The following is a 26,811-nucleotide window of genomic DNA, read 5'->3' on the forward strand; positions in this document are numbered from 1 at the left end:
ACACGATAGTGGCCTTTTTAATTTTTTAAAATATTTTATTTTTTTAAACTGTAGAATCAATTAAAGGAAACTACTAGGGGAAATGATACTAAATGTATTTATATTTTCATGCTATTAATAATTACTAATAAATGAGGGCAATTTGAATTTTCAATGGGTTCACTATATAATAGTGTGAAAGAAATTAATGTGTTGGTTTTGAAATTCAGGATGATCTTCTGAGCTACATTTTTAGGTTTTCAGCAGGATTATTTATGAAGTATATTTCAGAAATCCAAATCAAATCCCTGGCAATATAGAAATTGTTATTTCAATAAATAAGGCTATCTAGAATGCCAGGTGTCCCTGCATAATTTGTGGATAACTGAACCATAATGCCCACAAATCTGATCCAATATTAAACATTGAAAATGTTGTTCATAATTTCTGTGCCATGATTTATGTGTAAAATTTTTAAAGCTAAATTATGAATTAGCAAATTACTGTTCTGGGCATAGCTATATCTAGCATGAAGGGAAATAAGCAATCCTTTTGCAGCAAAAACTGAACAGCTGTAATGTTCCACTTAAAAATATTTTTTAAGCTAAAGGTTATGTTCCAGATTGGATAGACATGTTAGTCTCTTGCAGTAAAAACAACCAATAGGCAAAATTTAATGACTTTATTGTGAAAGTTGTGTTAATGATCATTTCTTTGTCTGTCTGTACATGTGGTTATTTTGAATATTGGGACAATGTTCCAGTTTTTCATCTTGTTAGATAATGAATTAATATTTCAGTACAGTAACCCTGAGATAACCTTTAAAACAACGGTTTGATCCTTTATCACGTTGCAAGACCTTTTTATAAACCAGTACTGCCTTGCTAATAGGAAGGGTATTTCAGGGATGTCAGTCTCTTGGTAAGGACTGCAGGCACACTTGGGTAATCATGTAGAGCCATGTGGGGGTGAGGTCAAAGAAGGATAAGAAACAACACATAACTACTACTGAAACAGCATGCAACTTTTATTAGCTATGGCTTACATGAATATGGCAACACAAAAGCAGGCAGATATGCCCGAGACTCCCTCTTTCCATACACTGGAGAATCTGAGGAGGTCCAAGATGATGTCAACTATCGCTTCCCCTCCACAACCATTCCCTTTGGGAGCCTGTGTAAAAAGTAATGCCCCCCAAAACGGAGATGGTTTGTCAGTCTTGTTCCCTTCAACGGATCATTTTGGCTGCTGCTCATGACAGTCCTGCCCTTGGTTATGGTTCCTGATGAATATCCAAGCAGCAACAGCAGTTACCACCACATAAGCTGCCTTGAGTTCCTTGTAAGATGAAGAAAGGTGGGAAATAGATTCAGTGTAACGACGACTGTGAGAAATAGAACAAAGTCAAGAAGCAAATAGTAATGAAGGCAAAACCAGTTGACCCCAGCGGCTGAATAGGGAAATGCATAAACATTCCTTTGTGGTCCCAACAGCTTGCAGCCAGTAAAGGTTTATAGCACTGGAAAGCCATAGTGCACTAACTATCTCATAGCGTGGCAGGGGAGCGGAGAGGAAAGAAAAAGCTCTCTTAGCCCATATCTTCCTTTTAGAGAACCAAGCAGTAGGAAGAAGTCTGTTCTCTAATCATTTCCAGCAAAGGACAGCCATTGTCAAGTGACTGGCCAAAGGCTGGGAGCAGTGAATGGTGGCGATTGGCCAGAGGGTTAGTCCACTGCATCTCCAATTCTAGTACAGAGGTCCCTTCACAGGGAAGGAACTGAACCACAGCCCCGAAAATTTATACCTGGCAAATGTTATACTGTATTCATTTTAAGAATTCCTCTGGGCTTTAGTTGTGGCAAGGATTAAAAAGAGAATGAAAAACTATAGAATGGCTCCTTTATTATCAATTGCTCTCAAGATTAAAACAGGAAACTCAAACAGAAAAAAAGCAAAATAAGGAGTCTTGCTGATTTGGAAACTATAATTTAACATCAAAAAGACCATATCTTAGGACAACTTTATAAATTATTGCTTAAACATGATACTGAAATTCAACAAGTGAAAATTTCGGTGAACTGTTCACAGAACTTTGAAGAAGTGCAATCACATCAATGGGAAGCCTTATGAGCAAAAGATATAAAATTCACTGTAAGTGAAATGTTCAGGAAAAAAAAAACATAAGATACATTTTTGGTGGTATATTACCCCAAAAGATATACAGAAGATGAGTAATAACTTTAATGGAAAATGTTGGAAATGTAAAAAGGAACCAAGGTTCAATTTGGATGCCAAGAACTCCTTCCTGACCATTAGGACCCCAAGGGTATGGAATGGGCTTCCACAGGAGGTGGTTCAGGCCCCATTAGTGAGGCTGTTCAAGGATAGGCTGGACATGCACATGGTGGGCATGTCATGAGTGGAGCTGGCTAGAGTCAGGGGTCAAACTAGATGGCCCGGGAGACCCCTTTTGACCTGCTCTGTGTCTATGTTATGTTAAAAAGAAAGATGAGACTTTCTACCATATGTGGTGGATAGAACTAAAAGACTTTGGAAGTAGATACATGTGCACATGCAGAAAATACTTAAAACTTTAGGATAGTGACTTTTCAACGAACACTAAGAATATGCTATTGAGTATTGTACCAGAGACTATCCTAAAGATTATGACAGAGTTATTTAAATATATGACAACATGGCAAGAGTGATAATTGTTTCAAAGTGGAAAGCTGAAGACTGTCCAGCGGATGAGGACTGGAAAAACAAGTTAATTGAGCATGCAATAATGGGAAAATTAACTAACCACATTAACAGAAGGCCAGCCAAAGATTTTACTCAAACATGGAAAGCTTATTATGAGCAATTTATTTAATTTTTAAAGAAAGTAGAGTTTTTATAAATGTTAGTAACTATTGCCCTAAACTTAAAGCAATAGACAGGACAAATTTTGTCCGATTGAAAATTGAATTGTATTGATGGGATTACAGCCGATGAGATTTTCACTTTTTATGAATGTGTTTAAATGTTGATGTCAGATGCTATACTTGTGGACTTGACCCTTGGCACCTTCCTCTCCTATATCTCCTTTCCTTTCTAGTGAAAATAAATGTAAAAGAATTTTTAAAAAATTCCTGTGGGCTAAGAAACTAACTGGCCAGTTACTTTTTTGACCATGGCATTCTTTCCATGGTGAACACCTGGGAAAATACATGCACATTCTTCAGACATTAAGTTAGCAGGTGAATGTGTACCTACTTGGGTAGAATATATGAAAGAGCCCAGACAGAGAGATTTATATGTGCTTGGCAGGCATAAGTGTCAATGTGTTGACCTGCTGTCTTCAATGAGCTATAGCTTTTAATGGATAGATAGTGAATCATCATGGAAAACAGATTTTTAGAGGTTAATTAATGGCCAGAAGTACAACACCCCCTGCTCTTCCTCGAATAGAACAACTACCTGTACCTTTGTCCTTGCCTAGGATGTACAACAAAGATACTTGGACATGAAATAAAAATAAAAAAAAACATCAAAATATAATTTAAAAATGTAAATTAGATTTAAAAAAACCAATTCAGTACTATTATCATCTTTTAAAAATAACAGAGTTGCAATTAGATTATCATCACAGACATGCTAAGTCTAATGGACAGCTTCTCGGGAAAGGGGTGGAAGGCGTCAGGTGAGAGTGGTGAAGCCACCTGGAGACCAAATGACTTCAGAGAAAGGGGCTGACCTCCTTGGCAGCTTTCGGTCCTCCATGAGTTCAGTGCAGGTTCCATTCAAAGTGCACCGCTTGTGAGGGAGCTCTTGATGTGCGCAAGCAGAAGTATTTACTTCCATTTCCCGTGCTTCTGTGAGTATGAATACCTTACAGTAACAAAGCAATAACAAAGATTTTAAAGAACACTAAAAAGTTCAGGAAATAAATTAAATAGCTGCTGGCCCATAAAAATTGGCAGCTGCTGAGTCATTTTGAATTGTCTCGACCATCCCTGGAAGCTATCCATTGAAAAGCTAACCTAACTTTCCCAGGCAAAAAAGAGTCCCTATTCTGTTTTCATAAATGCAGCTTCTCTTGGCGGTGTTAGGTAAAGTTCATAAGCGAAAGACTGGCACGTGCAGGAGGAGAGTTTTCCAGATATCCTGGTCTCAAACTGTCAGGTTATCACCTGGTATTGGACCCAAAAGCAAAATGGAGGCCAGTGCAGCAGACTTAGGAGTAATATTATATAGCCTATAAAACACAAAGAAAGCTTTAGCATTTTAACCCCAGCTGTATTTTCCAAATAATCTTCAAGGGTAGTTCCCTATAGAACATGTTGCAGTACTTTAAATGGGGGCTCATTATGGCAAGGGTCACTGTGCCAAAATCTATCTTCTTCAGGAAGGCTTTGAACTGGCACAGCAACGGAAGCTGGGCCACAGTGCTGCTGGCCAGCCGCTGTCCGAGCATTCAGGTGTCGTGCTGGATCCAGAAGCTTTCTTCCTGATCTTCCATGCAGAACCCCCTCTTCAAGAGGCCATCCTCCGAGTCCTAGATTATTTACTTATCAGTAGAACCTCTGTCCGTGCACAGTAATGCCTCAAATAGTTAGCTTTCCCACAGCCTCTTTGATATGCCTTGAAAAGAGAGTGTGAGATGGGCATTATTGTCTGGTGGTGAGGCCAGACCTCCCAAACCAGGTGGCCTCTCTCAGCAGCTCTATGTAGATGCTAAAAGAACAACTCTCCTTCTAGTTGGCTGGTCTTCTCTTTATCTTGCTTGACACACAGATATATAGCATTGTGGTGTACTATTTTAAAAGGCATTTCTTGCTCCTCAATTATTATATTCTTTAGCTTTTTGCCCTCTTTGTTATTCTTCTAGTTAGCTGCTCTTCCAGTTCCTTTTTGTTTCACGGCTCTTTTAGATTAGCAGCTCGCAGGCAGGGATGTATCCTGTTCCTTCTTTTCCACTTGTATAATGCCTAGTGCATTTTAGGCAGTTTTACTTAATATGCTCCCTGACTTGAAATACCAAACGCAGTCTGGACTGAGACAGTTCAAAGCTCAGCCTTGAGGAATTGGGTTATCACTCGTTGGTGAAGGTTTCATTGTATTGGGGAGCAATGTTTCCCTCAATTAATATAGCATCTCGGGCTTAGAAGCAAGGAGTGTTCTCCTCCTAGCTTGGTTAATAGTGCTGTATCTATCCAATATAAACTTTGCAGGCATTTTTGCTGTAGGTAGAAACTAATCACTAGAAGGTCTAATTTAATTTAATTAGCTGCTGTGCCAAGTGACCTTAACATATCTACAGTTTCTGTGTTTATGAAGTATAATTTTTGTGTACTGTTTCCTGCAGCCTTTTAAATTAAAAGCTGACAAGGTCTTGGCTGTGTAATTTAAAATGTTTTTGCATTATTTTTAAACATATTTGAAAGCTGATATGCTGCCTTTTTGACCCACTTACTGTATAAGGCTACATTCTTTGGCAAATATTAATAATCACTTTGTGTGTGGCCGAAATAAATTTTTCTTGTAATTGAGCTTTGGTTTGGATTAAGAAATCTTTTTTTCACACAGTTTTCTAGTTTATATTAAGCATTTTTATTTGTGGTTTTACAAAATGTTGCTAAGTTCCAGGAAAAATACCCCCCATCACTTCTAAGGAAACCATTAAGCATAAAAAGAGAGCTTTTTACTCTAAGATTTTGCTCATGTTGCTTTGCAGAACGTTTTTCTAACCTAGCTTAAATATGGAATATCATTCCAAGGTTTTTGAGCAGCACACTGTGTAATTTTTCAGAGGTATTGTCTGGGGAAAACCATCTTGATTTACACTATTGGTTAACTACAATATCCTTTGCAGGTACAGTGCCAGGAAGATTTCTATGGTGAGCATGCTGTTTTTCAGAAACTACATTTTAATTCCCAGGGTCACTGCTTGGATCAGGAGTTGCAACTCTGCTGAGCACTGAATTTAGGTTTATGGTACTGCTGAATATAATAATTCTTTTAAGCAAGTCTCTGTTGCGTGGTGTGCTACTGGTGGATTCACACAACCCGTTTTTTTACATGGCAAGGTGACTTTTCAACCATGCCACAGTATATATCCAGTTAAATTGTTGTTTCAAGTATACAGCTTGCAGCCACATATTAGGTTCCGGTTTCAGGTCCATGAACGGTCTCTTAGCTTCTCCCTCAGAATTATGTGATGATTGTAATCCTTCATATGCAGTTCTTTTCCCACATGGTTCATTCAGCCAAGACATTCCCATAGTTTCTGTTTACTTTTGTGCCACAATAAATGTATTTTGCAGTATTGAGTATCTTATCTATGTCAACTGGTAACTGCCAATTAAATCCATTTTGGGATATGGAGGGCTGAACAGTTTTTCAAGGCACAGCAGCTGATACAACAAGATAGAAAGGTCTTTTATGGAAAATGTCAGTTCTCAGGGTGTGGCTTCCTTAACTTGTTGAATGCTCCAGGCAACTAGTTGGAGTATATTTACTCATTTTAGTATGCAAGTAAGGAAATAATACTTAAATTATAGCAAAGTTTCAACAATATATATATTACATCCTATTTATTTTACAGTATATCTTCCTTTATATCCTCCTTTTAAAAACTAATTTGAAAAGCCTGTTACACTATGAAGGCATAATGTACTGGTTATAATCAATACAATAATAGAATTAATGACTACAATTAGCATCAGTTGGTTTATTAAACAACTGGAAAGGCTAAATGAAGCATAATTGTTTGTCTTTTTTTTAACTTTCTAACTTCTGCAAAGCAGCCCATGGTGAAGTCAAGAGCTCCTTTTGGAGATGTCTCTCCGGATTAGGGTGACTATCAAGAGGACTTTGCTTCTAGTAAATGCCAGTGTCACACCATTTCCAGTGCAAGCCTCGGTTTCTATTTGGAAGTTAGTTCACCTGTTTTCGGTGGGCTTCTTCCCAGTAAAATGCGTATGTGGTTATAGCCACACAAAGGCTGTAGCGGGTGATTCACAAAATACTCGGCTATTTAAGGTTTACCCTCTCGTGAATGCATGCCTTAACCTGATGACAAATACAAACATCAAGTAGAATTCATAATTGGAAGGAGATGATGAATACTATTCTTGCTGCCAAAAAAGACCAGGACTCAATTCTAATAGCGAACATTTACCATTAATAGCAAAGATCAGAGTAAAGCAGAAAAAGATCACTAATAAAATCAGAGTGCCAAAATGCAACTTAAATAACATTCCTCGGGGATTGAAAGTCTACCTAAAACACATTCCTGTTACTGAACTCAGCAGAATGTAAACAAAAAGAAATCTGCATTGAAACCAGAGATATAGACAGTTCCTACAGAAGGGGAAAGAAAAGGCCTCCTTGGCTGTCAGAAGAAACACAAGTGGTAAGGACAGAGGAAGAACAGAAGATGACTAACGTAGTGTCAGAATCCTGAATGTTAACTTTTCAGCAAATATCACATGCAATGAAATAAAAGAGAGCTACAAAAGCAGGAAAAACAAGAGATGTCTTCCAGAATATCCAGGGAATTTAAAAGAAATTCAGAAAGAATTAGGATTTAGAAGGGCCACAATGAAGGAATTAGAAGAGCTCATCAAATGTGAGGATGTTTCGTTAGAGATGCAGGCCAAGATCATTCACAGTATTGTAGCCCTGATCTTGATATGAGTGTGAAAGCTAACAGAAAGAAAATCCATGCATTTGAGCCATGGTGCTAGAAGAGAACTTTGCAAATCTCTAGACCAACAGAAAGGTGAACAAGCAGGTCCTAGATCAAATTAAGGCAGAACTTTCCCTGGAAGAAGAAATGACGAAACTGAATCTGTTGTGCTGACACATCATGAGAAGGAAAGACTTAATGGAGAATACATTGGGAAAGTCAAAGACAGAAGAAGAAAAAGACCAAATATGAAATGTATTGATGTCATAAGGAATCCACAGCTTTGATCGTATAAGAGGTAAACATTTAAGGTTTCATAGGTCAAACTCAGCTTCTTGAATTTGACCTGAATACCTGTTGGTAACCATTGAAGTCGTTGTAGAACAGATATATTGTGTTTTGCTAGGTTGTCTCAGTGACAAGAGAGGTGCCACTATTTAAAATCAAGCTAAGTTTTCAAAAAGGCTTGAAAAAGTAGCAGTCACCGGACAAAAATATGAAAACTTGTATGATGCAAACACATTTACTGAATCAGAAATGTTTATTTCCTTTTTATTCTCACACAGACTTAAGGATAGTCATATCTGTATGTGTAGGTTATTAGCAGTAACATCTTTGGAATGTTGAACAAAGTTCATTTATTGATTTCTAATTACAATATAACAGCAAAACATTTGTCATTTTGTTTTCAAAAGGCAAGTAAATAATACATTCTTAAATGTGTTTTTCATTGATGCTCAAATGACCTGTAGTGGACCTTTAGTGTACGTTGTTACATCCATTTGGACTTTTAAAACCATTAAATACATTTTAGAATGACATCATGGCATGTGTCATGGACCATGCTTATAGTAATTGGGTTTTATCATATTTATGGGACATAAATCATTAAAAAAAATTACTTGAGTCCTCATGCTTTGCATCATGCAACTTGTTTTGCTTCATAAATGAATTATGAATGCATTATAAAAATATTAGCAGTGAAGTCCAGTTTAGAAAAGGCCGCTCTCCAACAAAGGCTTATTTGCCAGTGTGTTTCACAGTTGTCAGGAGTTGGTGGGAGAGAAGGCTGGCTCTCCAGTTAGCCTACTTGACCCATGGTCTAGCACTTTAGAACAGGGCTGAGCAGAAGGTAACCTGGGAATCTGGTGGTAGAGCTCTGAGTACCTGGTAGATTGGAAGGGTTTCTGTCTCCTAGTTGTTTAACAATAGTCACAGTAAAGTAATTTCTGTTCACCTGAAAAAGGTTGGTGAAATGAAGCTTGCAGAAATTTGGAGTTGATATATGTATTCAAACTGAACTGATAAACCAAATGGCTAGGCTTAGACTGTGCTCAGGAGCACTTCCATTCCAAGTTCATTTCTTTTGCATCTAGATTTGGTGGGTGCTTCTTGGAGCTTTAGTGAGAAAAAAGTAGAAAAATATAGAGAGCCGGCATGGTATAGTGGTTGAGAGTGCAGCATTGAACTCTGGGTTCTAGTCCCGTTCAGCCATGAAGCTTTCCATGCAGCTATAGTTGGGAACATGGAGATCCCTGACATCTGCTGGAGAAGAGCTCCTATTTTGGCTTGTCTCTCAGAAACAACATATAATCTTGCAGCAAAAACTTGCTGTATATCCTGTTCTTCAGCCCCACAAAGTAAGGGAGGACAAATGGAAATTGAAAGAGGAAGAGAGGAACTTGCATGTAGATTTCACTAGCCAGGGTGGCCGTGAACACCTCAGCACAGCTTAACAAGCTGGAGCAGTTACCTTACTCATGTCATGGAGGTGGGTGTAAGGGATGCACAGAAGGGGGTGGCGGCAGGTCCTGCTCTCCAGCCTCCTCACTTAGATTGGCATCCTGCACAGAGCATGGTATCTTAGCAATGGTGGTAAACCATAAACCGGCATTATGTGCAAAAGCAGGATTGCAGCTGTACAAACCACCAAGGCTCAAGCATTCCCCTCTTCTCTCCCATCTCTCCTTCCATGTAGCACAAAGAAAGAATAAACTATATGCTGTTTTTTCTTAAGCAGACGCTTGCCTTGTCATTAAGTGTGAACTAGGAATTTTAGTTTAAAATGTGGAATGTTTGTTGTTGTTGTTGTTGTTAGTCAAGAAGTCATGTCCAACCCATCACGACCCCATGGACAACATTCCTCCAGGCCTTCCTGTCCTCTACCATCCCCCTGAGTCCACTCAAGCTCACACCAACTGCTTCAGTGACTCCATCTAAGCCACCTCATCCTCTGCCGTCCCCTTCTTTTTCCATCTATGGTTCCCAGCATCATGGTCTTTTCCAGGGAGTCCTTCCTTCTCATTAGGTGGCCAAAGTATTTGAGTTTCATCTTCAGTATCTGGCCTTCTAAAGAGCAGTCAGGGTTGATCTCCTCTAGGACTGACCGGTTTGATCGCCTTGTGGTCCAAGGGACTCGCAGGAGTCTCCTCCAGCACCACAATTCAAAGGCCTCAATCCTTCAGCGCTCAGCCTTCTTTATGGTCCAACTTTCACAGCCATACATTGCAACTGGGAAAACTATAGCCTTGACTATATGCACTTTTGTTGGCAAGGTGATTTCTCTGCTTTTTAGTATGCTGTCCAGATTTGCCATAGCTCTCCTCCCCAGGAGCAAGCGTCTTTTAATTTCTTAGCTGCAGTCCCCATCTGTGGTGATCTTGGAGCCCAGGAAAATAACATCTGTCACTACCTCCATTTCTTCCCCATCTATTTGCTAGGAAGTGAGAGGACAGGATGCCATGATCTTAGTTTTCTTAATGTTGAGTTTCAAGCCAACTTTTGCATTCTCCTCTTTTACCTGCATCAGGAGGCTCTTTAGTTCCTCTTCACTTTCTGCCATTAGAGTGGTATCATCTGAGGTTGTTGAGGTTGCATATCTGAGGTTGTTGATATTTCTCCCAGCAGTCTCAATTGCAGCTGGTGATTCATCTAGCCCCGTCTTTCTCTTCCTCCCTGTTTGTGACAGCCTTTGAGGTACTTACAGAGGGATATCATGTGCCCTCTCAGTCTTCTCAAGGCTGAACATGCCCAGTTCTCTCAGTCTTTCTTCACAGGGCAGTGTTTCCAAACACTGGATCATTTTTGTTGCTCTCCACTGGACCCTTTCTAATTTATCTGTATCTTTCATAAATCTTGGTGCCCAGAAGTTGACACAGTATTCCAGGTGAGGTCTGACTAGTGAGGAGTATAGAGGAACTACTACTTCTCATGATTATGTCTAGGTAGATTATGTCCACAGTGCCCTTTGTCCATTTGGGAGGTTACCCAGTCAAAAAATGAGATTAAATTAGTCTGTGTGTTTAGGCTTTGTACACGTCATAGGAAGCCAATTTGTTGCACTGGCTCTGAGCAGAAGAGCCAATGAACACATGAGGTCAGGAGATTTTCACCCACAGTCCTATTTTCCCTCTCTGCGGAGACAAATGCGTGTGGCCCCACTGAGGGATCCAAATCTAGTGAAGCCTTCTCAGTTTTTTGAAATGGTGCGGAGGTTTGCGTATAATTGTCTTTGAATATGTGGCAGTCTTGGTGCTGTTTACATTATCTCGAAAGTTTCATCTGCTGGCTTTTATGCAAATACTCTCAGGCACCACAGCCTTGTTAATAAAATATTTGCCGGGACTTGCAAAAAGGACTTGCATGTTAACATTGTCAGCAGTAAAGTGTCTAACTAGCACCTTGTTAGTTTTCTCAGAAAAGAAGAGGAGGTTGGGGATAGTACGTAGCCACTACTTACTTGTGTACATCCCTCTTCATAGTAAAAACATTAAGAGTACATTTTTCCTTAGATTTCTAGTTCACCATATTACATCTTTCTGTGAGTATGACTCAGGTCATGTTTCCATTTAGTGATGATGTCAAAAAGAAAGCTTTAATGTCTTACATGAACAATTTGCATGGTATTACATACTGTTAAAGCTTTGAGGTTCCCTTGGAGAGACTGGCCCAGTGGAACATGCTCTGAATGCAGAAGGACCCAGGTTTGATACCCACCATCTTCACTTAGGGCTGGGGAAAAATCTAAAACCCTAAAAAGGCCATCCTGATAATGCTGACAGTGTTGAACTAGAGAGACAATGGTCTGACGCAGTTTAAAGCAGCTTCCCACGTTCTAGCACTCCAGCACTGAGTAAACAGCATCTGTTGCTGTATCTTCCCAGCTGTTTTGGCCTACAAGTTGCCCAAGCCTGTAGAGGAAAACGTCTGCCTTTGCCTTCCCTCACCTCTCTTACTGTCTATTCTCTCTCGGTTTGTCTAATGGATGGGATGGTGGATACCATCACTCACAATTTCAGAAAATAAACAAAATATGTCTGACTTAGATCTCTTGCTGAAACTTACAAAAACAACACAAGTTCCTTTAACAGGAACTGATTGCATGGGGAAGAGTGCTGGACTTGTTTGTGGGGTTCTGTATCTTTTCCCCAAGTGATGTAAAAGGATGTGGATTTGCAGTACAAAGAAGGCATAAACAAAGAAGCCTCTTCTACATTGCCCCCTTTATAACTGAAGTCTCAGAGGTAGTTGTGTATACAGGACCACTATCAAGGTTGGGTACCCACCAAGGTTCCAAACGCCAACAGCCCTGCCCCGAATTAATTCCTCTCTGCAACATGGCAACCTGTTTGCTCATCTTCCTCTCACTCTGGCCCAAATAACAGTGGTGGTGAGAAGAAGCAGAGAATGGCCCTGACTCCTTGCTCCTTGGGCTCCCTGTGTGGCAACAAAAGCAAGTGGTGCCTGTGATAAAACAGAGGATGAAGGACACGAATAGTTTGTGATACTGGTGGTGGAAGCACAGATTTATTGAAGGAAGTGGATCATTGAAGATGTCTTGCCCAAGAGCTCTCAGAAATCTAGAGCTGGTTCATCCTCCCTCCCTCCCTCCCTCCCGTGTGTGTGTGTGCGCGCGCGCGTGCCTAAGAAATTATGAAACTATGTGTAATGTGTAGTTCCTCCTTGAATGTTGTGGATCTTTTTTTTCTTCAAGAAATAGACTTGTGATATTCCAGTAGGAACTTCAGAAAAACTCAAAATAGGGTGTTGTATATTTTCAGTAGAGGCTATATTTTGACTTTGAAGATGGGCTGAACATTCACTTCACCCAGATGGTTTCTACTTAAGAAGCAATACTGCTGGACAAAGAATCTTTAAATTTCCTAGAGAGAACGAATACATAGTTTTTCTGCTAGGTATCTTGGTTACTTCTCTCTCCTTCATCCTGTTTCCTTCATCAAAGTGGGCAGGCGAGGTTCTTATGTGGAAAACTCTGCTATTTCCTTGATGTAGGGTCAAAAAGAGCCCTTTGCCTGAGTTTTGACTTTCACAGGAAAGAACAGTAAAGGTGTGGAATGGATTCCTTGGGATTGGAGGTTATCCTGAGATTCTGAAGCAGTAGTTGCCTAGGTTTAGTATAGAATGAAACTCTACTTAAAGGAAACTACTAAAGATTCAGTATATGATGCTCCATCAGAGTTGTCATAGGTTTGTTAATTTGTTTAGAACCTTCTGTTTTTAATTGTTGTTCTTCAATCAGCCTATAGTTGTGTTTCATTTGCTTTTTTCCTTTTTTATATAGTTTTGAAGAATTTAACTCACTTGCTTTCCATCTGCTTTGATATTCAAGATTTTTCTTGGTGTGGTATTTGTTGTAAAACATTATTGATGGATCTTTGGTATCCCAGGTGACAGTGAATGATAGCATATGTGTAAGAATCTGTTTTCCGGGGTAGAATAAAAGATTGAATGACGGCAGACTTTTATAGCATCTTTGAACAGTACAAATTACCAGTATCCTCTTGTTCCTATATGGCATCCCTGCTTGAAGGCTCAGTGGGGCTAAATATGTTGTTTACTCTACCCCTGATTTTTGCAGTAGAACAATAAAAGAGTGATTAAAATTTAAGTAGTCTTTAGGGATTTTTCTCTGTATCCAATTTCTTGACTGTTGGTATGCATTAAAAGTAGATCATTGCATAATACTGTTACATTGAGTATTACTGTAGTGCCTTCTTTAACAGCTAAGTGAAATAAGGACAGTAATACTTTTTATCAGTATCTTAGAAGCAGATGCACTCAGTTTAATGGTTATGCAGCATTATGATTTTGTTTGGTGCTTCAACTGTGGACTTAAAGGTCCAGGCTGTATATAAAGGAGGAAAAAAATCCTGCCCAAATCAGGATATAATATGCCAGTGCTCACATCTGAAGTGTTGTTAGTTGTTAGATTGGGTTCAATGAATCATATTGAATCATGCAGTTGAAGGGGGCTTAGCAGGCCATCAGGTCCAACCACCTGCTCAGTACAGGACTAAGTCACCTATCTAGATGTTAGCCCAGCTCAATCCTGCTTCACTTCCAAGATTAAGCAGGACCAGGCATTTCAGACTATATGGAAACTCAAGTGTGTGTAATCATCCCCTTTCACTGTGATCTCCCTAAATAAGTCCTGGTGCTTTCAGAAGTCACATACTATATTAGGGTCTGCCTGTGCGTAATTCCAATGGCACACGATCTCAGATCAAATACACCTAGAATCGTAGAATAATAGAGTTGGAAGGCGCCAGAGGGTCAGCAGGTCCAATTCCTGGCTCACTGCAGGATTCCAAGTAAAGCCATCCCTCTCAGATGGTTGTCCTGTTGCATCTTGAATGCCTCTAGTGTAGGAATGCCCACAACCTTCTAGGTAATTGTGCAGTTCTAATAGTCAGGAATTTTCCCCTGGTATCTAACTGGTCTGCGATTCCCATCAATAATGTTTTTACACAATAAATACCACACCAAGAAAAATCTTGAATATCAAAGCAGACGGAAAGCAAGCAAGTTAAATTCTTCAAAACTATATAAAAAAGCAAAAAAGCAAATGAAACACAACAAACTATAGGCTGATTGAAGAACATATCATTTCCCTGGGCAATATACCAATAGGTAAATTGTGTGTGATAGGCAGATCGTGTGGTATAGTCTAATATATCCCTGTGGAATAAGGGCAATTTGTGGAACTATTAATGGACTGGTCTTCTAATGTAACAAGTTGCATGGCGGCTGATTGGTCTCATTGCTGAGAAAAGTTTTGACTCCCTACAAGAAAAACTGTCAGAGCACAAGCACAGGTAACTCATACTTTGGTATTCTCCATTTCTTGTAACATCAAAGCCTACAGCCCGGGTTTCATGCTTAGCATTATTATTTGACACAGACTTTTTCAGATGGTACCATTTCTTCCTCTTCTCTTAGTCATCCTGCTGCTGCTGTGCTGTCATCTTCTGTTTCTCCTTTTAAACCTCCTCCTCCCTGACAGTTGAGGAGCTCTATGCTTGAAAGTACACAGGGTTGAACAATATTCCTTAGGCACCTCCTGGAGCCCATTCCTCCAAATAGGGGCAGAACTACTGCAACATACTGTCGGCCAGTCCCAGCTCCGACAATTGCTCTGGTAGACAATTGATACTGGACTAGAGTTAGTAAGGTCTTCTGAGTTGAGGGAGAATTTGTTCAGGAGTCATCTCACTGCCACCTCATTCAGGTGACATGGAGCTACCTGCTCTCATAAAGAGTCATTCACCACCTCCCTGGCCAGAATGGTTGTTCCTTCCTTCTTGGCTTTTGTAAGCAAGGAAGAACAAGGATCCAGTACACAGGTTCAGACAAGCAAGACCCTGCTGAAGCATCTTGCCATCATTCTCAAGCTGTAACAACCGATACTCATTCAATTAAACTGGATCAGTTTGTACTCTGTGTTTCTCAACAAATGCAGCTGTTTTTACTTTGGAGTGGCAGCAGATACAAGAGGGGGGGTTTTTTCCTGGAAGTGCCCAACAAATATATTACAGCAATCCTCAGATGGATGTAAGATGTCTTTGGGGCCAGCATGTAATAGGCCCAAGAAGACTCTGAAATGCTCCACTGGGAAGCAAATGTAAGATTGAATAGAGGCAGCCAGATGTTGTTTCTGTGCCACCTTCATGTCCTCTAAATATGCCCAATTGTATGCTTGCATCAGTTTGATTACATCCATTAGGAATTCTTTTCCATCTTGCTCAAACTATCTCCTCTGTTGTTTCATTGTTCTCAGCTTTGGGGTATACTGTGCAGCTGTATGAGCTCTACAATGTAGAGGGAGCTTAAGAGCAATCATGTCAGCTGCCCAAGTCATTTCTGTGTTCCACAGCTTGACCAAGGCTTCAGCAGAACTGCCAGACTCATTAACCAGAAGGACTCTGTCTCCAAAGTCCTCTGGAAACCATCTCAATCCATTAGCCTCTTTGGGTGGACTGTTTTAATGTCCCTTCACCTTCTGCAGAGAGGAAAACCTCAGCAAGCAGTGGTCTGACCATGACAAAGTGGCTAAAAGAAACTCAGAGCACTATCTTCACATCCCATTGAAAAGACCAAGCCTATATTTCAGACTTATTTACATGGAACTAAATGTTTCAATGCTCTGACATGTAAAAAGAGAGAGGGGAGCTTACTTCCTGTATGTTACAAAACTAGCATGTTACAGAAAAGCCAGGCTAGAGCTATTCTGCCCGAGATACTAGATTTCCACTAAAAGGGAATTCTTGACAAGCAAGATCATCTATGCATTCAATCACTTCCATCTACATGTGCTGTGAGCCGCCCCGAGGCTTCAGCAAGGGGCAGCATAGAAATGTTTTAATAAATAAATACATAAATACATAACTGAAGTAACAGTCATGGAAAAGCTATGCAAAATAATAATTTTGAATAATTATTGGTAAGAGGCCTACCTATTCTGGACCATAATTTAGTGCCATGTGCCCATGCAGAAATGGTAAGGTGTGAAGCTTATCCATAATTCCTTGCTAATCCTGCATGACCATTTTTTTTTCTGCTTTACTGGATTCCTGGTTCAGGAATAGTGGTTTAAAATAAACTCTGATTCATGAAGGAAACCACTAAATAAGGCAGCTTGCTGCTGGCTTATTTAGGAAGGGTTCCTGTTAAATCAGGTTTCCAGTTTGCACTTAACAGCAAGCTAGGACGTTCTGGAATATGTGAGGGAGGATGGCTTTGCACTCATTTCCTGCTTGTGGGTTTCCTTTGGGCAGCTGATTGTCTTTGTGTGAACAGAGACCCTTGGTTCAATCCAGTATGGCTGCTCTTACCTTCTTATGCTGAAGTGAAACAGAGCTCTAGTTATTTTTCATCTCAGTGGGTGAGAGAAGGAGCCATTTGTGCTCATACCTGTAGTGCTGCAGCATGATTCAGTGGGAAATGTGAGCAACCCTACTTGTGTCTGTTACGTTTATATTTAATTACAGCAATTGCCATGTTTTGAATGATTTGGAACTCCTTAGAGAAGTATATGCAAAATTTACTTAATTCTTGTCATATTAGTATTTATTTTTGTATGTCCAGAAGCTGTGAAACTAACTCCCATGAGTCCAATAAAGGTTAACTCTTGCCTCCTAAGCCCTCTATTGGAAATTGCTTTTAATATGGAAGAGAGTTTCAAAAAGAGTTAATAACAGAGCATGGAGTCCAGTTATCCAAATAAAGAAATGTCAACAATTCCAGTGAGGTATTTGAGATTTTTAATGGTTCCTGTGATTTTTGTTGATGACTGTGCAAAAATGTTTTATAGTTTTGTGTATAAATAGCTTTAGATTACATCATTATATTGTATTGTAGTTATACATGGAGCATTTGCTTTTTCTGCACCATCACATTTCTTACCTTTCAGCTGCCATGTGGAAAGGAACTTGAAAGGTTTTTAAATATGTTTGGTACATCTTCAACCTGGTCTTAAAATATTTTTATTTTCCCAATATTTTAACAGGTAATTGGTTTCATCTTTGATGTTATCATTATTTATCAGATGCAGTATGTTGTGTGTGGCTTGTTGTATGTGGTTGTTTTGTTTTTTGTAAGCCACCCAAAGACTTCAATATTGGGCGGCATATAAAAACTTTAAATAAAATAAATAAAGTTCTCTTTCTCCTGTTCCAGTGTATGAACTTCATGACTGAAGCAGGAATTGAACCAGGCTCTCCCAGGTTCTAGTTAAGTACTCAAATCACTATGCCACCCTGCCCCTTAATTAATCTATCTAGTGGTTATACTCTATTAGCACTCCAGGGCAGCTGTGCTGTATCCACAACAATCAAAAGAATCTGTAAGTTCAAGGTCAGAGGAATAGCCCGGTCTGGGTTGTCTTGACCAGTTTGGTCTTATTCCATTTTTTGAGATTTTGTCTGGGCAAATTACATTTTTACATTATAGTAAACACCTGGGGTACTGTTTTAACAGTTCTATCTTTGGCATTTGTTGAAGGAGAGAGAGAGAGAGAGAGAGAGAGAGAGAGAGAGTGTGTGTGTGTGTGTGGGGGGGGGGGAGAGAGAGAGAGAGAGAGAGAGAGAGAGATGGGCCGCCTGCAAACATTTAGCACAAGCATGGTATGAAGAAGCATTGAACAAGAGGTGGAAAGTTCCATATGACATAGGAATCATGTTATTACACCCGTAAACGTCTATCTACCTGCCTGCACTAAAAAGTGTGTGGGGATATTCCTTAATGCACAGAGGATTTCTTTATCACTGACTTCACATTTCTGCCCTTGTTAATTAGGAACTGCCATTTGTAATTAGTTTGATGTAGCTGCTACTTCACTGAGCTGTGGTGTGATTGTGAGATGAGCTTTTGTTTTGTTTGCCTTGTCTTAAAATGACACTTTGGTTTAGGCAATACAATTTGTGTAACACTGCCATGGAGGACTAATGTGTTATAGGTGCATAAACATTCATTCACTGTATTTACAGAAAACAATTGTTTTGGAAGCATTTGATATACCGACTCATAGAATTTATCAACCCTATATTTATTTATTAGATTTTATCCTGACATTTTTCTTTTCTCTTTAAAAGGACTTAGCTTACCTCTGCTGTTCTCAGTCTTATTCTCACACCAGCCTTGTGAGGTAGGTCAGGCTGAAAGGGTGGTCATGGAGTCGGCTGCATGGCTGAGCAGAGGTGGAACCTGGGTCTGCTGAGTCCCAGCCTGTGCTCTTAACCACTACGCCACACTGGCTCTTTATATAATTTCTATTATGATAAGAGCATCGGAAGCTGTGGGGGTGCTGTTAAGGGGTAGCCCATAATGCTGAAATCCACATTTTTAATTTAGACACTCTGGAAGATTCTTCGGTTCACTGCTTAGTTGCCAGTGGGCATTTGCTGAAATGCAGGTACAGGAACCTTGCAGAAGCTGATCCCACTGCATCGCCCGACTTTTTGCCCACATGTGCTTCGCATCCTGCTGTCCCTTTGAACTTTTCTGCGTGAGTTTTTTCTGGAAAAAAGAATCATGTATGCCTCTCCCCCCTTTTTCTCTGTCCATACATCCCATTTTACAAATGGGGTATTCTTAGCAGAATAGGGCTTTTTGAAGAAGTGCAGGCAGATTTTAGAGCATATGTAAACTTGTGTGTGATGTGTGTTGTCCTGTGGTACTGAGCCCAGATGTTTTCATTATCTAGTGCTTGACAGTTGCCGCGTTCCTTACCAGGCTGTTTGTCTTTCTTGATCCAGTATTCTTTGTTCTGATAGGCAGCACCTAAGGCCTGGGTCTCAGAGAGAGGACTTGATCCATCACCTACTAACTGATTATGTTAAATGAAGATGCCAGGGGCTGTCAGCATACAGAGCATGTCTTACCATGGAGCGGGCCTGTCCATGCATTTCCTGAGAACAGCTAGTTGGTTACTGTGTGAACAAAATGCTGGACTAGAGGAATCCTTGGCTGCTAGCATGGCTGCTCTTCTGCTCTCACGAATCCTCCTTATATAGGCATGTTCTACAGGATTTCGAGAAAAATAATGCCAGTGGGAGAATTAATTTCCCTCCAAGGGAAATTTCAGCTTCAGGAGAAGGATTTTCCTCAAGGTGACAACTGAGAGAGTCAGTGGTTAGATTTCCCTTTTGTAATAGCTCCAGTCTTCTTAATTATTCCTCACCACACACACAGCCTGATGTCATTTTGACTGCCCCCCCCCATGTACATGCAAATATAAATGTAAATGCAGTTGAGCCATGGGAGAACTTGCTTTCTTGATGTTAATGTTTTGTCCTGCCACTCCTCTAAGTTGTGTGCATGTATTAAATTAGTTTTCATTCATATATCCACTTACTGCTCTGTAGGACTTCTAAGTAAACATAAACAGGATTGTTCTGTTAGATGTGTTATTATGATAAGCCTTATTGAAGCATCTATTATTATTAACATTATTGAAGTACAGTTATGATATTGGTAAGGTACTGAACTATCCATCCATCCATCTATCTGACTTCTGTCTCTTCCCTTAGTCAGAATAGTGCTCCTAGTATTTAATATTGTTATTATTTAGATACATATTTTGCTCTTTATATTGATTGCAGTGTTGATACTTTTGTATGGATTGTGTTGCATTTCCACTCACTTTGAGCTTCCTTTAGGAAGGAAAAGCATGAACCAGATATTAAATAGAATAAAATGAAGCAAAGTAGCTATCTATTCATATTGTCTGTAATTGTCATTTATCCTGTTGTTTCAGCCACAAATACTGATATAATTTCACACTTTCAATACGGTTGGAATACATTCCTTGAAATTATTTACTTCTTTATTCTGGGCACAGTCTGTAATGTTTTAAAAAAAGAGAAATGCAACCCTGCCATTGCATACAGAGATAATTTCTTTCTGTTATGTCTGAGGAGAATTTCAGAGAATACACAGAGACATATTTCAAGTGCTATATGTGATCTCCTCTGCTGAATATTTACATCACAAATGAGCCTAATTACTCTTGATTGTTGAAATGTCAAGCATAATTAAGACACAATTGTGTTGTAAAATAGTCTGAATAGCATTTCTTGAAAATTTGCACTGTAAAGTAAAGCACATGCACACCAGCGTTCATTTCTGGGTGGGAAGACAGATGCTTTAGAGGTGACAAATGTATTTTGATAGCAAACAGCAATATGATATGGCAGGGTTCTTTTCTTCTTACTGCTCTTTTAATGCCCTGAGTTATGAGAAAATTCAGTTATTTCGTTGTTAGTTACTGATTTACAGGTCTGTGGCACAAAGATGTGTAACTTCTGAAGTAGCTTTGATTTTTGGATAGGATAGCTTTATTTAAAATTGATTAGCAGCAAGTCACAACAGCTTGCCAAATTGCTAATGGAAGCCATTTGAATCAATTTTCCGATATAATTTAACACTCTTTTGGCTGCTCAGAGTTTAATCAGAAAAGAGTAGCAGCTTCCACTTGGTATAATTAATTATTCTTTTCATAAATATTTTTCCCTGGTCCCCATCATCCTTTCCTTCCCTCCTCAAAACCCCTGATGTGCGTCTACAATAAATGTTATGTTCAGTTAGAAGTGCTTCAAAAGGCTAATTTGAAAAATGTCACAGTATTAGTTCCCGCTTGCGTGTGTCAAAAGGTATTTGTATCTACACTTCAGTATATTCCACTGCCTGATAAGTATTTTTTGTGGAGTGTGCATTTAACACTAAATTACAAATTGGATTCTGCTGTTAACTAAGGGCCCTATTCAGCAGAAATTAGATACAGGTTTTTGAACAGAAGGTCACAGCGCTGCTGTTGCACCTAGATGTGGCAGGGAAATCCTCCCAGCTGTGGACCATTTAAAAACAAAAAGGTTATCTCTAGTCAAAGCCTTTTTGCATGGTTGTCTTCTCCTGCAGAACCCTGGCACTTTACATATTTACTCAGAAATAATTCTTCCTGAATTCAACACGATTTACCCGCAGGTAAGTGTGTATAGGATTGCAACCTAAGTGAAGGACACTACTTGACAGTAATGATGGAAAAGTGGGCAGGGAGATGAGGCCTTGTTTTGAAACTCAGTCTTGCTGAAGTGATGAAATAATTATGTTTTGTCGCACACATGAAGGCACTTGTGTGTAAATGGGCCGCTTGGCACATTCTGGGTTATGGCTCAAGTTCTAATACAGAACCTCTCTGGGCCTGCCATGTGTGCCAGGCCACTATAGGATGATCTTTCCCTCCCTGGTGCTGTTGGGAAAATTTGGATAAATCCTGGCAGAAAAATGTTGCTTATATGTGCCTTTGTGTTATAAAACCAGACCTGCACTCTTTCTCAAAAGCACCAGCTTTCCAAGCCAAGTCACTGTTTAATATTGGTGTTGCCTTAAGAAAGCGGCACTCTTCCCTGTCCCTTTCCCTCTCTATTTTATTCCCCTCTAGTTGCAAGCCAGAGCAGACAGGCCATTCAGTGGAATACACAATCACTGCTACAATGTTGCTGCATAGTCCCTGCAGGAATTCACAGTTTACCAAGAAGTATTTAGTTAGCTAGCCCAGAGCCCTTCCTGCTCTGTAGCCAACCAGAAAGGTGCGGATCCCTTACTCGGGGTCTGAGCCTTCCTGATAACAGAATGCAACAGATGAGCTTATGAGTTCATGAATGGTTTCTCAATAGGCAGGATTTACATGTCTAAGCAGACCCAGAGATGGGTTCAAGTTTCTGGAATTTACTTAACTGAAATGTCAATACACTGCAAATAGAAATATGGTAATCGTACTATCACTTGTATGTTTGGCTGATCTTCCTTATCTGTTCGGTATATGATGACCTCAGAATTTCATTGTAATGTCTGCATTCTGTCATCAATGCTCTGTACCTGTACGTGACCAAAATGGTCTGTGCTTGTACTGAAACCTTGCAGTGGAGTCTACCTCTGCCCGGTAATGCATTATCATGAGTAAAACCTGCAGGGAACCTGGGCTTATGTCAATAAAGCAGTGGAGGTTCGAACGTTTGATCTTTCCTGTGAACCTCCCACGAAGTTTTTATTTCCTCCTCACAAATTGAAAACCAAGATTCTGTCAATGCCTTACAAACATTTTGCACCAAAACTCTCTGACCTTTGGCCATGCTGGCAGGGGCTGATGGGAACTGATGTCCAAAACATGTGTAGGACACCCAGTTGAGAAAGGCCCTGTGAGGCTTTCTGGTTATCCAATTTGTATCAAGTGTGTAGCTCTCGGGTTCCAAGCTTACAATTGGTTCCCTAGTGTGGAAGAACCCAAAGCAACTTATGTAAGCAATGACTTGTGTTTCAGTTAATAATTTCTCCCTGTATGAAAAAGGAATGGATGTTTAGCGATCTTGAACCAAGTTTATGAGTTGTGGTGATGAAGCAATATTACTGACTAGCATTGGCAGCACACAGCGAATGCTGGATTGATGGTATAAACTGAAGGGGGGATTCCCCATTAACAGTCCTGCAAACCTAGCAAGCATGTAATATGGCCTGTGACAAGGTAGTCAGACACAGAATTGACTGTATAAGAATCCTAAATAACATGCTTGTTAAGTAAATGAATAAATAAATTGGTAGCAGTAGTAGCAGAAGTAAGTTTGAAAATGAAATAGTCACATGTCTCGGCAGCATGGGCAGGGCAGAGTGAGAGACTGGTGTATCTCAGGAAGACCGTGCTCCTTCCTATGAGGGGCTCTTGAAGCAAAGAGAGGTTTATTCTGCTCCACAAACATGGCAGCTTTACCTGTATGTTAAATTGCTCGAAAGAACTGATTTCCTTCTAACTATATGGAATTAGTAAATCACACCAGAATATATTGGAAATAATGGAAGTTTATTATTCTGTGGATAATGGCATCCTAGTGTGGGTACTGCTGAGGTTAAGTATATGAGCAGAATATAACCTGTACACAATGATCTCCCAGATATTGAGATATGTTATCATTCTGAGTACCCAAATTCCTGCTGGATTACTGTTCTTTGGGCTTCACTGGTGTTTTTTCTTTATGTTTAATCCGGTTGCAAGCTGATCAGTGACCAACCTCGCTGGTATTGCTATGCAGAGCATCCCAGATCATGAGGAAAATTTCTGCTCTACTTCATTCTTCCTGTGTGCCAAAATTTTGAAGGACATACAGCAAGGCTGCTTCCATTTATCTACACACTATGATCATTTACCAATAAAAATGGAAACATGCTTATCAATTCTCTTTGATATAGGTCATGATATAGGTGTGTCTCCTAGGGATGAAATCTCATGCAAAAAAGTCCTACACTGAAAAAAGTCCCATGATGCCTTGCTTTCCCCAGTCAGTATAGCTGGCTGCAGAATGCTGCCATGTGGAGGAATTCATTCTGCATAAATGCATAGTGCACTAAATCCTTAGTGTTGTAGTTGACTTCTTCTATTTAAAGATTTAAATGAACACCTGATCTCATGGTAAGCAAACTGGTTTCCATTATTTTAAAATAGAACATTTGCATTAAAAAACAGGTCTTCAGAGAAAAAGCAGTACAGAAGGCATGCAGGTCTAAGGACCTGATTAAGAGCAAAAGCTTCTGTCCCAGATATCAAATTTTTAAGTTTGTGTAAAACTTATTTGTCAAATGAAGAGAATATATAATCTATCTTTCTAGTTAATAATACATTGGATTTTCCGCTTCACATAGATGGCCTGATCTGGAAAAGCAGGCTTTGAATTAGGTGTTCTGTTCAACAGTTGCTTGTTCGATTAGGTCCAGTTGGTTGAGCTAATTAGAAATGCAAGCAAGCAAAGTTTGGAGGAAACCCCCTCACAGTTCTCTCACATAAATTTACTAGAAGTATGTCAGACAAAAGAAGGTCTCCTTCATCGATCCTGAATGTGAGCCAAAGGAATTAGATACACGCTATCCCAAAGTAGCTGAGCTGGGTATATTTCTTCTGGCAATAGAACTCCAGCGCTATGTAAAACCGCAAATCTGTGTTGACATTGGGATGTCCCCTGATATGTGCCAAGGGAAGACCTTGGGAGAATCTCATGAAATAACAACTACAAAGCAAAAAGCTGTTTGACCAGTGTGTGAAAATGTGATAGTGATTCATTCCATCCCAAGCATTTAGCCATGTTCACACATGTTCTGTCTTAGAAAAGGTAACATTAAGTAACCAGAAAATTAGTGCAAATTAAGTCACCATGCTCAGATGTGGGAACTCCCTGCCCAGGGAAGTCTGCCTCACCCCTTTGCTGAAAGCTGCCTCTGCAGCAGATTCCATTTTAGAAGGACTTCAGTTCTTCCTGGATTCTTCAAGTTCTGACAGATTGCTTTTAATTGTTTTTATTGTTTCATCTTCTTTCAGTAGTCACACTTTTTGTGTTTGATTTTTTATTTGTAATTTTTAGCATATTCCTAATTTCACCATCTTTTTTATTAGTTGGAATATTTTAGGAAAAGTAGGATATAGGTATTTTTTAGTAAATAATGCTCCTTCTATTTTATTAAATGTGAAGATAGCTTGTCCTCATTTGGTGATGTTGAAGACTACATAGAACATGGAATCACATCCCCCCCCCCACTCCCGCAATATATAAAAGTAACTGGCTAGAATTATAACTTTATTAAGTTCGATATTTAGATGTCATCTTTCTGTTTAAAGTTGTTGTTTAGATGTCATCTTTCTGTTTAAAGTGGCAGCTCACAATGGTTAAACGTGGTAAAAAGCATAAAGCTAAAGTCTATTCAACAAAATGATTAACATATAACAGAAATTAGAAACCAACAATTTGGCACCACGTTGCAAGAAATTTCTATCCTAAATATTTGGTAGAAAAGTAAGAGAAACTGAGCACTTCCATGTTTGTTCAAAGATAGGTTGAAGGAGCTCTAAGTATGCCATCTTGTATTCATAGAATACCGAGTGTAAACATAACAAATAATAAAATAGTATAGGAGGCATATAAAATGCTTCTCTGGGGAAGCTTCCTTATAATTGTGAACCACTAATGAATGAGGGAGTGTTTCTCTTTCAGCTAATCTTGTATCCTGCAGTACAGAACTGGACCATCACCGGCTCTCAGAGAAAGGGAAAATGTAGAAGATCTGCCGAGACTGTTGCCTTAGTGATTTTTTCTGGACTTCCTAGTTCTTAACATGAGAAAGTCTGTCTGTCCTTCTGTCTGGACTGCTGTTTAATCCAAAAAAGCCCTGTTGATAAAAAGGTGTAGCTCTTTAGAGAGGCAGAATGATTTCAGGATCAGTGTAGTCTTCACCAGTTTGGTGGCTTTAGGTCATAGCTCCAGGCACCCCTGATCATCGGTCATGCTGGATGGGACTGATGGGAGCTGTAGGCCAAAACATCTGGAGGACAGCACAGTTTGGAGGAGGAGAAGGATGGGTTAGCATGTCAGATGAGAAATGGGGATCCCTCTGTCTAAACCACCCTTTAGTTATGATGCTCACTGGGTGACTTGGGGTGGTGTCTGTCTCAGGTTGTTGTGCAGATAAAGTGGCAACCATGTGGCATCTTTATACTTGAGCTTCTTGAAGAAAACACAGGATATTAATATGAAATAAATTTTCTAGTGGGATATTGGAAGTACGTGAATAAACTCTCGAGTAAGAACTCTCTTCAGCTAATTCCGTCCAGTATAAAGATGCCAAACTGGAGCTGGAGAGGTTGTGGCCTTTCAGATGTTTTAACTCCCATTGGGCCTCTCCTGCATAGCCAATAGTCAGATGATGGGGAGGACAGAATATCCTAATGCCCACACATTGTTTTCCCTGGATGTCTAACTTTTGGCATCTTTTGTTCTAGAAGCCGGCTCCACTTCTTTAGGGACCCAAACTAAAGTGAGTGATACTGTAACAATGCAGACCCTCTGGACAGCCAGGAGAACGATTGCAAACACCCTTTTTTCCTCTGCAACTTTTTATAAATGTGTGTGGAGTTTGTTTGCTTGTTTGTTTGGATCATCATTCCTATGCTGTTGCTGCTGTTTTAAAGTACCAGCTCTTTTCTTTAATATATTGCATTTTTATGGTTCATGGGATTTGTACCCTAAAAGGTGGGAGATACATGTGCAAAGGCACATACATGCACAAGCACACATCTTAAATAATTTATTTCGGGAGATCTTTGCCGTCATTGAGACTCTATCTGGAGGTATAGGGGCAAGAGTCCCTGTGCATACAGCTGTGGGTGAAATTATCTCACTGTGCCCTTTTGCGTGGCAAGAACTGCAGCGCACTGCTCCTCCGGCACACAGCATCCTTCGCCATGTGGAAGCTGCGCTCGTGCAGCCTTGCTTTCCCTTTCACACATCCAAGGCAATAGCTGAACAGTCTTGAGGCCCAGCAAAGGTTGC

At 39.8% G+C, this 26,811-nt stretch overlaps 1 protein-coding gene across 6 annotated transcripts in view; it reads left to right on the forward strand.

Annotated features, from left to right (window-relative positions):
* Positions 1-26,811, forward strand: part of WWOX (WW domain containing oxidoreductase) — a 713,985-nt gene that overhangs the window by 91,889 nt on the left and 595,285 nt on the right. The window contains exon 6 of one of the 6 annotated variants that reach the window (XM_044434024.1): positions 5,834-7,636. The exons of the other annotated variants lie outside the window; for them this stretch is intronic. Within the exon in view, the coding sequence (XP_044289959.1) occupies positions 5,834-5,935 (102 nt within the window). The 3' untranslated portion in view covers positions 5,936-7,636. Of the gene's footprint in view, positions 1-5,833; positions 7,637-26,811 lie in introns of those variants that run through there. 6 annotated transcript variants of the gene reach the window in all.

The sequence above is a fragment of the Varanus komodoensis genome, unplaced genomic scaffold (assembly GCF_004798865.1).
Source record: "Varanus komodoensis strain SLA01 unplaced genomic scaffold, ASM479886v1 scaffold27, whole genome shotgun sequence".
Classification (NCBI taxonomy): domain Eukaryota; kingdom Metazoa; phylum Chordata; class Lepidosauria; order Squamata; family Varanidae; genus Varanus; species Varanus komodoensis.